At 38.2% G+C, this 12,600-nt stretch overlaps 1 protein-coding gene across 1 annotated transcript in view; it reads right to left on the reverse strand.

The window, feature by feature from the left end:
• Window positions 1-12,600, reverse strand: part of GYG1 (glycogenin 1) — a 15,137-nt gene continuing 2,537 nt past the window's right edge. The window contains exons 3-7 of the mRNA XM_031055455.1: window positions 10,601-10,775; window positions 10,127-10,289; window positions 6,575-6,701; window positions 3,248-3,467; window positions 1-2,361 (exon numbers count right to left, since the gene is read on the reverse strand). Of these exons, the coding sequence (XP_030911315.1) occupies window positions 2,200-2,361; window positions 3,248-3,467; window positions 6,575-6,701; window positions 10,127-10,289; window positions 10,601-10,775 (847 nt within the window). The 3' untranslated portion in view covers window positions 1-2,199. The remainder of the gene's footprint in view (window positions 2,362-3,247; window positions 3,468-6,574; window positions 6,702-10,126; window positions 10,290-10,600; window positions 10,776-12,600) is intronic.

The raw sequence follows: 12,600 nt of genomic DNA on the forward strand, positions 1-12,600 counted from the left end.
TGACATAAAGGTCATTTTATTGAAAATAAGCTGCATAGAATTTGGTATAGATGTCATACCTTTCCTGAGGCCATGGTTAAACACTTGAGCATAGTATGAGTTACAGAGGCTACAGCAGAATTCTTTTCTCAGGTTATCTTTCTTCACTAACTGTATTTGTTAACCCAAAACATGCTAGTTTTCATCTTGTTCAGCATCTCTCCTTATCTTATTGTATTAATGTAACGAAACATACATGCTAAACCAAATTTTCAGGCAGGTCATAAGTATCATACTTTTATACTTTCTTGGTTCTCTCCAACTAAGCTTAAAAAGAAGTAATGTCCCTACTCTCCAGTATGAATACAGACAAGGGGAGGACAAGGTAGACTGTTTGGCTTTAAAAGAGTATGTTACCATTTTCCATAGAGTAGTCTTTGAGTATGCAGAACTCTCCAATATTTGTTTGATAAAGTATACTTTTGTCATTACAGACTGTAACTAGTAATCCCTCCTGCTTTCACACAACTTCAAATTTATATGTTAAAAAAACAAACAAAACAAAACAAACAAACAAACAAAACACAGCAAAAGAAAAACCCATACAGGAAAGGGCTAGTTACAACCTGCATTTCAGATACTATGTTCTTTTAAGTAGCTACAAGCTACTTTGGTTTGGACCTCATCTTTTAGCATTTTTTCTAAATGGTGAACAACTAAATCATAGAGGAATTAAGCAGTGAAAACAAGTTAAAATAGACCAACCCTTACACTCATATTATGTCTTCTGCTTTACCAGCAAATGGTGAGAGCTTGTTGATTGTCTATTTTATCTCTAGGCTCAAGATTTAGTACCATCACTAAACTCCAGCCAAAATCCTTCTCTACTAGGAAATAAGGAATTAATATTTTCGTAGTGTTGCTGGATTTGTGCAAGGTACAGCTGTCAAAAAACACTAATTTTGATCTGGTTAGACTTTTGACTAAAGGGTAGAAAACCTTAGTACAGATGACAGGCAATCTGTCTGTCATTAGCATGCTTTATTTTTACTGCTTTTCCATGTGTCTTGGAGTACATGTAGCCTGAGTGTGGCAAAAAAAGCACTTCCCTTACTGTCTTTATATATGGAAAGAGTAGTTTTCCTTACCAGGGTAGGTACAGTTACTTAAGCAGCTATGTAAGCTTTCTTTGCCAAAGTAGTATCACAGTTGCTTTTATGACTAAGTTCAATGTACAGGGCTTACATTAGGGATGGTGTTTCTTTAGTCGCTTGAAAGAAGGATGCCTTCTTCCCAAACTTCAAGTTACTAATGTAAACACCTTCAGTAGGTACTTCCTCATATATTGTCCTCATATATTGTCCTTGCCCTGTCCTATATTTATGGCAAGTTAATACAGGGATTGGCCCTAAACAACTCCCTAGCAAATGACTAAGTACTTCTAAATAATTATGAACTAAAAGATGGACATTTGCTAATGAGAGCTTGAGTAACATCAGCAAGGCTTAAGGGGTATTTACACCTGTTGAATATTTTAGTTAGACTGCTTTAAAGCTCCTTTTTTTAATTGCTCAAGAGTTTAGGGAAGACAGAAATGCACGACAACTTTTTATTTTTGTATCAAGTGCAACATTGCAAGGAACAGATAAAACTCAGTTTACTAGTCCCATAGTATACAGAACTGAAAAATGCATTCTGCCATGCTGCAGGCACTGTGCGTAAGAACCTGGTCAAAATTTCAGTGCAATTGTGACTGGAAGAGCAAAGCAGTGCTATTACTGTTACATGTATGTATCCCAGTGTCATTAATACATTTATGGTAAAGCAGAATGGCTACCACTCAGTGTATGAGCAATCCCGTGAATTAGATTTTACATCTAAAACAGCAAGCAAAGGAATCAATGCTAATCACCTAATGAGGTGAGGTAACAAACCCAGTTTAAAGAATATGTTGAGCCAATTGATCAAAACAGAAGAAATTTTAAGCTGAAAATACCTGGCTTTATCTAGTATGGAGAATTGGAAATTGGGCAGTAATAGGTGGCCCAAGGATTCTGCTTCCTAGCTTTTGCTCAGTCTTCGTCTGTAGCACTGCAGAGGCCTTCAGCCAAGAAGTTTTTCCTCAAGCTACTAGCAAGTGTAACTGACCACCATCTATACCTTTCTAGCTGTTAGTTCTGGCACAAGTCCTTGCATCACCACTGTTTGAGACAGGCACTTCTACTGAAGGTAGGTATCAAGTTTCTTCTTGATGTTGTCAAAGGAATCCACTCCCATATAGTCAGCTTGGCCCTGTTCCCACCGTTCCTTGCGTTCTTCTGAAGATTCAGTTGGTAATAGTGGTGATACTGATACGTGGGACACTGCCTCTGTAACTTCTGCCTGAAAGGAAAGGTAGAGTAAAAATACAGAAATACTTTGCGCAGCTAAAGCGACAACAGGCCATAGAATGGGACAACGAAGTTGATGCTATCATGCGCAGTAGCATGCATTGCCAGTGGGTAGGGATTGTGCAGCTTTCCTAGCAAAATAACAAAGCAGAGTTACAGATGTTAGCAAGGAGAAAAAGAAAGAAAAAAGTAAAAGTTCGGTTCTTCATACCTCTCTACAGAAGCCACAAGAGAAAGCCAGAGTATAGACCAAGCCCGATAGCTGCAAATAGTTTGTTAGAAAGATGCAAGATTACCAAGAGAAGCACATCTGAAGAGGTCAATAACTTTGGTCTTAGAAAGGCTGAGAACTTAAACTGGTTCAGGTACTAAGCTAAGACTAAGAAGTCCGCAGTCAGATGCAGGCTGCTAAACTCTGTGAATGAGAACTAGAGTTAGAAGCATTACTTTGGTTGTCCTAGGCAATGTGATTCACCATGCAAGATCTGTATGTACATATTTGCATGCTGAACTGGGGTTCTTCTGCTTGAGAACCTTATTAGCTGCAACACATTAAGACTTAGACCCTTCTCTGTATAAATTAAAGAAGTTACTACATCAAAGAAGTTACTACAGTATAAGACCTGGTGCTACATTAACTATGTACACAGTTTGTTTTAGGCAAGCATACAGCCATGTCCAAGACCTGTCTAGCATGCTTCTCTTTTATAGTATTATTTATTCCAAGCTTAAGAGAAGAAAACTAAAATACCCTGCATCCCACAAACTAAACCACACCCATGCTTTGAGATGGACAGAGGGAAGGGAAATTGATGCAATGGTAAATAACCTGTCATCCATACTTAGGTATGGATGCACAAGATTATTAGAGCACGTACCATATTTACCCCTGTAGTAATTTCTTTAACAATTCCATGCTGTTCTAGTAATGGTAAAACATCAGCTATGTAGGTGTCCCACCACATATTGAGGAATTCTGGGTGAACTATTTTAGGGTCATCCATGTTGCCCTTTATGCTTTTTGTTCTGGAGTCATATGTATAGTTCCACGGCTTTGTGCTTCCCAGGAAATGCACTACCTTAGTATTTGCACCAAACCTGTTGGGCAGAAAAATTTTAGAAGTCAGGTTGTACATGTGTCTAGAAAACAAGTTTAGACAGTCAGACATAACTTTTTTTAACCTGTTATTTCTGTATTTGTCCAGAAAACAGAAATATGAATATTTAAGTGGCTAAATACTAAATGATCAAACTGCCAATGCCTATTGGGACTGAAAGCATTGTGAAACAATGGAAAAAATGCAAGCTGAATTCTACATTGCACTAGTCAGAATACAGCCAAAACCTAGCGGTCTGGGCTATTTAAATACTTACAGACAAATCAAGTCTTTAGGGTCATGTCCATAGCTCAGGGGAGAGCAGTCTCAAGCAGCCGTTGCAATCGGAACTGGTTTTAAAAGTGAAAAAGATTCTACTCCAAAGTCAGCAAGCCAGAGAGTTAAGCATTACAAGTATTAGGTAGAGAACAGTCGGCGTTAAGAGTTACCCTTTCAGTTTATAGCCCTGTAGAAATGGATCATTGGATGGCTCTGCTGCAAGGAGACCATGTCCTTGAAAAATAGCAACTTTGTATAACCAAGGCATTTCAGAACACTCCTGATCTTGGTGCAGCAGGGTCTTCCTTAGACAACCCTTACTTCCTAAATAACCTTAGGGCAACCGTGCGTGGGTTTGTTAGTGGGTTGTTTTTGTTTCTTTTTGAAACCATTTAAACTATTTTCAATATGGACTTCTAGCTTTGTCCCAGCTGTTATCAGTATGTTCTTCTGTATTAAAAGTAAAGATGAGATGCACCTCTTCTCAAGTAAAGAACTAAACACTGAAAGAGACAACATTCATGTCATTCCCCTACAGTTCCAGAGCTGGGTTTTAGCTTGATTCAGTTTTGTGAACAAGCAACACTAGTCTGTCTGCTAACAGTGACTATTTCACCTAGTTCCGTTTGTATCACATTAGGCTTTCTTGTCAACATAATATGACTGAAATGGAGAGTAACATCAAGTAGCTTGGCTTATGTTTTGTTAAGCAGATGCTGGTCATTTTGACCAGGACTTGGCTGTTAAAGAGTTTTCTGTATGGAGACCATATGGGTGTGTTTCAAGCGCCACAGAATATTCAAACCAAGTATGCATTTGGATGGGGTTGTAGGTTTCATACTATTTTAAGGTCCTTGACTATATTTCAATGTTCATGTTCAATGTTTTCAATACAACTGAACTTACTGCAGAATGAAGACTTGTGCGTGCATGAAAGGCCAAGTATTTGCTTTAACTGCATGAAAAAAAGTGTCTTCAAGAGGTCAGTTACTGGGCTTTAACTTTAAACCCCAAAAGTCAAGATTTAGCGTAAGGAGACTACCTTAGTTTTATTAGCTGTCAGTACTAAACCTGAGTTTTCTTCATCTTGGGCTGCTGCTGTTCTAAGGAAACTTATTGTTCAAAAATCAAGAGAATAGAATGCATAAGAAGTATCACGACATTTGTTGCAAATAGAGAAGTACACTCTTGGTATCCTGTCTACTTACAGTCAAAACAACAGATGCCAAGCTTCTACAATGTTTTCAGCATCTGCTTTCTAGATAATTTCTGGACCTGCGATACTTTTTTTGGGCATTTAAGCTCAACTGTTAGGAAGTTTTATGTCCACACTGGCCTCAGCAACTAATCTGTCTTTCCACATCTCCCAGAAAAGTCCTTCATCAATGTTTTGAAGTCAGAGAGCATTTGTCATGAATTGGCATTTTCCTTTGGAAAAAGGATTACTGAGACTGCTGTGAAATCTAGTCTCACTGTACAAAGCTGCAAAAAACTTAGCTATTACTGTCAGTAGGTTTAAATTTCACTATATTCTAATTGTTGATTATCAAGAGTGTAGCTGCTGATCTAACCAAGGGAACTTGTTCCACCTATTGAGCAGGGAGTGTTGCTTACAAGGGCTGTACTTCCAGCATTCTATTTTTGAAGGTCTGATGAATTCAGTTAAGCAACTGATTTGATCAGTTAAAGATAATTTTTGTCAAGAACTCTCAGATCCAATTAGTGTTCTGTGGCAACTAAGTAATTTGTAGAATTAAAGTCATGTGACTAACAGCCAGCCACGGAAAGAGGGCATACTTTACAATAGATGTTAGTTTATCAAATGCTATCCAGCTACTTAGTCATTCCGAGGCTTGCATATATTTCTTTAAATAAGTGTTCCACTTTTAGCATGACAAGATTCCAAATAGTATTCTGATCACAAGACATAGTTTGATCTTGAGCCAGCAAGGCCTGCTTATGCCAGCTGCTGCTTTAGACACTAGTAACCTGATGTCATTCAGAGATCAGATTGTTTTTATGCACTTGGCACTTTCCCTCTTCCTTGCCTCCAACTTCTGTAGCTCATAATAGATAAAGAGTTTCTGTGTAACACTTCAGTTTCCCTTCTTTTCCCCCTCACCCCGCCCCCTTTCTCCTGGATGGTTATAACACTTTGCGCAACCCTGCCTCTGCCATGCAGTTTACTCACTAACACTGCTAGCTAGGGAGGATACAGGCTTTGTCACAGAGGAAATATGCAGTGATATGTGATTGGCTGTATTCTTTGTTCCATCTTGCTGTTACTTAGGGAACTGACAGAGGTCTAGAAAGACTGTTAGGAGAGAATTCTAGCTTGATACAAATCTTTGTTCACCACACTTATTTGAATGGTATAGGTTGATTAGATGAAACTTTAACTACTGGTTGTTAAATACCCCAAGTAACTGGACTGAAGAAAGGGCAAGTTATCTAAGTAGGAAGGATACCACCAGTGACATGCTGAAGGTCAGCTCCAGTTGATTAAAGAGCCTACTGCCATTGGTTAGAACTTGTCTAAACTGTATCCTGTACTGGAGGAGTGGTTTTTCCTTTTGCAAGTGACCTGCCAAATGTGCTTACTCAACTTCAGTGTTATCACCAGGGATGAGTGGTTTAAGCTGCAGATACAGCTGAATTTGATTTTCATCAATTCAACTTTTTTTTTAAAGAGAAGAAATTATGATATTTTGAGTGGCAGGAACAGTCTACTTCTAAAAACCTGTGTAAGCTCACATCATGCCTGTTCATTCTGTTACAAGAAATTAGTTTATGTAAGCTCTGAAGGCCTTCTTGAAGTTTTCAACTTACGCTTTAAATGCTGGAAGGTAGGAATATACAGAAGTGCTGCTCAAATTATAAATAAACGGTAGATGTTTGCTCATGTCTGTTGTTGCCCAGCTGCTGAAGAAGGTGTTTAATAACCCCTGATCTGCACCTAAAAGAGAAAGCATTAATAGGCTACGAGCATCAGACAGCTATTTGAAAATCTTTTTCAGTCACTTTACTAAGCAGGAGTCAGTAATGCAGTTCTCGTGTCCTGTCGAAGTCTGGCACAGAGCACTACAGTCCTATTTGTGAACAACCCTGTAAACCTTGCAGCCTTTGAATATTCCAAAAATGCAGAGAATGAAATAGTATATAGGGGGTTACTTTTGTTAAAGATAGGAAGCTGCTCACAAACTCTGTCATTCAGTTTCTTTTACAGCTTAAGTTCAGTCTGTATAACACAGCAATAACACCCCACAATAAAACAGTACAACTGAGCATTGCTCAGCTGTAGCTCAGAAGATCAAATGGCAGCAATAAGTTTTATTACTTATGCTTACAGATGCATTCCCAACATCATCTCACTATCAGAGTTAGGGTATCAGTGGCCTGTTTGACCTGCAATGCCAGATGCATCTACCTCTACACTGATCTGATAAGAAAAGCACATGTAGTCTTCTTGACAATTACAGTAGAACTCTATCAAATTCCTTAACAGATAACAGGTGTTCCTAATTCTGTACTAAAAAGCACCTGACTAACCACTAAATGAGGATAACAATCTGTGTTCAGAAGGGTCATGTGTTAGTTTGCAAGTAGAGGTTGTTACAAGGTTAAGTGAATCTGAAGTTGTTTGGTATCTCAGTAGTAGATTAGCTAAAAAATAAATATAGCCTTCAGGCCAGAGCAGACTACTTAATAAGCAGCAACTGAGAAATGAAAACTTATTTATCTACATCCATTCATTCTTTATCACAATGAATACAATTAGTCTTTAAATGGTAATAATCCCTCTTATCAAGGAGATTGAAGGGAGTCCTCTGACTTGCTGTATTCTTTCACCTATCATTGCATGCACAAGTAGCATTGTTAAGGGGTAGGTAAATGGATAGCTTAGTTAGCAGACAATGTTTCATTTTAATGTTTCATTTTCTTAAGCACTCAGTCTCTGCTGACTCAGGAAAAGGTTTTTATTGGCCTATGATTCGATTTAGGGCAGTATTAAGGTTTATACCATCAGTGCCATTTGAGCAGAATTTGCTTTTTGCAGCTGAAGTATCTAGACGCTGAGCATAAACTTAGATGTACGGACAGTACACTGACAAATATAAATTCTAGGTATCCTGTTACAGCTGTCAGCATACATGCAGATTGCAAAATGAGAAACAGCCAGAGACTCGGTCCAGCAATTTCAAACCTCTGACTTGCCTCTCAATCCATAAAGGAAGGAAAGCACTTTTGAAAAACTGATATCCATCATAAGAGAACCGAAGGGGCAGCAACCGTGTATTTAACTTACTCTACAGGACTTTCTCTTGCTCAGATTGGTTTACATCCTTGGCCTTTTTTCAGATTGCATGCATTTGTGCCAAAGCAGACAATGAATGCAGTATCTAGCTGTCCTAATTCAGACTTCAACAGGAGTATTGTTATATAAACAGGATCTCACACATAAAGTGAAAAATCAGGCAGTACTTAATATTAACTACATATTTACAGACATATTAAGGTACAATACAGCAAGATTATTTTGGTTCCCAGGCTAAAGAGCACAAGAGGATTGTCTAAGCAATAGCAACATTCTTAAGGTAGCAGTACCACCAGATTTCTTCTAAAACCAAACTCTTCTTTCCTATCCACTACTTTTAGATTGTATCTAGAGTAGTTACATGACATATTCTTTATTATCTACAAACGTGAAGTTTAGACAGACCGAGTAGATGTCTACATAAGTAGCCATCGTTCTTCCATTTCTGGACAACAGTAATGGAGGCAGCTGTCAGCTGTTACATACAAGAAATATTCTGGAAGGTCTTCTATGCCCTAGTTACTCCTACTGCAGACAAGGCACTTGCAGCTTGACTTCAACTACACATAGTTTGGTAGGTTGTTAAGTTTGCATCCCTGTGTCCCATTAAAAGCAGTGACCCTTCATAGGTTTCTCTTACTAAGTTTCCTAGGCCCTTTTATTACTCTCTAGGTCAATTTAATTTTCAATTCCCTTTCTCCCTACCAAGTTCCTGAGCTCAGCAGTAGCTTATACAGACGGTCTAGGTCTCCATGGCATCATTACTCAGATCAGTGCTACCATTTAATAAAAACTAAGATTTTGAAGCTGAAGTACAAATTACAGTTCTAGAAATTCCATAACAAAACAATTAGGCACTGTTTTTGCTGTTAAGTGCTGCAACAATTGCTTTGCGTTTAGGACAGAGGAACTTTCACCATTGCATGGCTTTAGCATTCATGTCAAAAAGCATATTGTAAAAATAGTTCTATTCATTTGGGGGTTTTTTGATTGCTTGCTTTTGCGGGGATTGGGGTTTTTTTTGGAGGGGGTAGGACAGGGTGTTTGGTTGGTTTTGGGGGGTTTTGTTTGTTTTAATGCAACAATTCAGAATTATGCTACAGATTTTGCTATAGCTGGTGATCAGTTTGCACCTTTGACCTGTATTACATGGCAGTATTCATTTTCATTAGGTAGCATTGAGCATGCAACTGCTCAATGTTCTTTAGAAGAATCCCTACAGTAACAAGGATTATTCTGCAGACTAGGAGTGACATCTGAATATTTTACTTTTTACAAAGTTCTGAGAGGTAAGTCAACATTACCTTTTATCTGAGAGTTTCATTTTATGGTCTTATTTACATCGTTTTCTATATTTTTTTTCAGTTAGACTTTGTTTTCTACCACAGTAGTTACATAATGAAATTAAATGACAGGAGACAGTGATACTCCAAAGCTTTTAACTACAGGTCTCTCCAAGGGACATAAGCTTTTCCTGCAACAGTAAGAGATTAAGTAGACTTACAGGACAGCACAACTTGGTTTCTCAAGCTGAAACCTGGTACAGTGGCAGATCCCAAGTAACCTATGGTAGGAAGCAGCCAAGGCTACTACATGCATTTGATATTGGGTAAGAGACAGTCACTACCTACCCTATAATGACAGGAAGCCATCACATAGCATACAAAGAGATTTCTGTATCTTCAAATGTTTGATTCTCTGAAGCTGTGCTCAAGTTGACCAGTACTATTTTTTCTATAGCAGCTTGAGTTAGTATAGAACATCCAAGCCTTGAATGTTAGGAATGTCTGAAGCATAGTACTGGAGTTTCATTTCTTGTTATATGATTCTACACCTGTTAGTCTGGAGGCCAAACGCAGTTTTTATTTCATTAAGCCTGAAAAACGTAATTCTACTACATATTGTAATGATAGCCTCTATTTCTGAGAAGGATACAATTTTTGCATGGTTGCATTGAGAATTCTATCATACAGAGTCCCCATGAGATGTATGTGGTTACTGAGCCATCCCAAATACTGTTAGACCATTTTGGTCTAACTTACACTGAAATACAAATTAATACATACCATCAAAGCTGCCTTTCTCTGTGGCAAACTGTAACAGCTGACTGTATGTTTCAATGGAAGGTCGGTAAACAAAAACTCCTGAATTAAAACAGTCAGGCCAGCCTGGATCTGGTGCTGCAGATAGCTCTTCTCTCTCAAAAAGCTCATCTATATTTGACAAAACCTAATTGTAAAGGAGTTTAAAAAAATGCTTTTAGGTTAGGAATTGTGGTATCATGTTTTTCATGGATTTTGGCAAATACACTAAGACATGAAAGGAAGTTCTTTTATCAGTGTTCATGTTACAGAAGACAATACTTGACATAAATAGTCCCCACAGACTTCATAACAGTTAATTTAGTTTAAAAGGCACACACATTCTTACTCTTACTAGTCCATCTATTATCCCTACTCTTAAAAAAAACCCCACAGAAAAAAAATCCAACAACCCTGATACTAGGCCTTTGAGAAGTACCATGAGACATAGCCACTTACCATTGTGTCTGCATCCATGAAAACACATTTTGAAAACTGTGTCAGTTCCCAGCAGTGAAGCTTTGTTAGTGTGATGCCCAACTCTGGTCTTTTCATTAACGCCAAGTGTGCTGAATCCCCACTGTCCAAGACATTTACCAATATGACTTCATCAAAGACTTTTTCCAGCACTCTCCTGGGGAAGAGTCAATTGGCAAGATTTAGTTCTGGTGTTACTCCAACAGCAGACCACATGACAGATTCCGTAAAGAGAAGTGGAATAACAGGAAACCTGGCAACATTTCTTGTTGAAAAGTAGTAAGAGTTGACTGCATATTTTGGAACACACAAGTACACCTGTCTGCCATAAAGCTTGTAATGTGCACATTTTGGGGAACAAAGAAGTCTTTTGGGTTTTTTTTTTTCTTTCACAGAGTTTTAGTTGGCATTGCTATCTAGTTCAGTAAGTCATGCACTAAGCTTTTTTTTCATCCAGACTCTAATATCTAGCAACTTAAAAGCCTACTCTGAGCAGACAATTAAGAAATGGGAAGCTGCTAGACTAGCTTGAGCAGGACAGTAGTTGAATCCAAAACAGCTGAGACACAATTTTATGCAATATTTACACTGTTCTGGATTTGTGACATTTGAGACATCTGCCTAGACCTAGTTACTAAAACTTTCTTTATCCCATGAAGTCTTTTCAAGACTAACTTAGTTATGGCTGTGGGTACAAAATGTTTTGAACCAGTATCATATTCACTAAAGAGTGACAAACTTTCAGGCAGTGTAGTGAAATTCTGTGGCAGATATCTAACCTTTGCTTTACCTTCAATAGAGAATTACCATCAGTTCAAGAGATTAAGGTGTTCATGCTGCTTAAAACAGGAAACATCAGTAACGTCTTACTGTTGTTCAGCATATCTTGAATGCTCAGCAATTACCAGTACAATTTAAGCCCCACAGAGCTTTTAAATGAGTTTTGGAACTCTGCTTTGCCAGGCAGTCTTTATCCTGACAGTTGGTGGGTCAGGGCTTCTGAACTTCAGGCATACTTTGTTAGTGGAGACAGGGTGAGAAATGCAAGTTCCAATTACACCATTAGGTACATAAGTATCACCGGTCTAAGGGCACAGTACTAGGTGGCTTTCACTAGCACATAGGCACATTTAAGGTTCATCTTAGAAGAGCACACTCACCTAGTAGGATGAAATGGATGTTCCTATATGCAACATTTTAAAAGCGATACAACCGTTTAGCTGCCAGGAGACTCCAGGGGAAGTCACTGCATTTTTTTTATTGAGTCACCTCTCTATTGTGTCTATATATTGATAACTCTTTTCAGAATTACTTCCCATGTAGAGAATCTTGACTTTTTATCTGTAGTTCCCATAGTTATCAACTGTTTCGTGGTTTGGGTTTTTTTTACCCTCTTACATGTGGAAAGAATCCAGTCCACTCCATAGTGAGACTATTCTAAGGAGGCTGTAGGAAGCAGTTGCCTCTTACTTTCATTTGATGTACTGTGGTGACCTTGTTAGATGCCTCTGTTCAGCTGCTGATTTGACATACTTGGTGCTACCTCAGTTCTGCTCGCTTCTCCCATGATAAAATTTGAAGTGTCCGCTAGATTTCAATAGAGCTTGTGTTATATTATGTCAATTGGGAATATTTCTGCAAAACAAACAAACACTAATTTCCTGCCCCCACCTCCACATGCATACACATAGCACTAACAAATGCATGGGCAATATTACATTATCGGACAATTCTAAGCAGGACTACAAAAGAGCAAAGATCCAGCAGACATATCAGTATCAAGTAACGGCTTAGAGCTCTAACTGCAGACTATTTGTTTAACTCATTATAGGGAAGAAAAAAAAAAAAAAACACACCAAAACATAAACAGTTTCATGCTTGAAGAACTTACAGAACTCCAGATAAGTTCTGCTGAAATTAGCTGTTTAGCTTCCAGAGCTTTGAAAGGTTACTATTAAGAAAGTTAACTTCCATTTTTCAAC

Source organism: Geospiza fortis, unplaced genomic scaffold (assembly GCF_000277835.1).
Source record: "Geospiza fortis unplaced genomic scaffold, GeoFor_1.0 scaffold172, whole genome shotgun sequence".
NCBI classification, from domain to species: Eukaryota; Metazoa; Chordata; class Aves; order Passeriformes; family Thraupidae; genus Geospiza; species Geospiza fortis.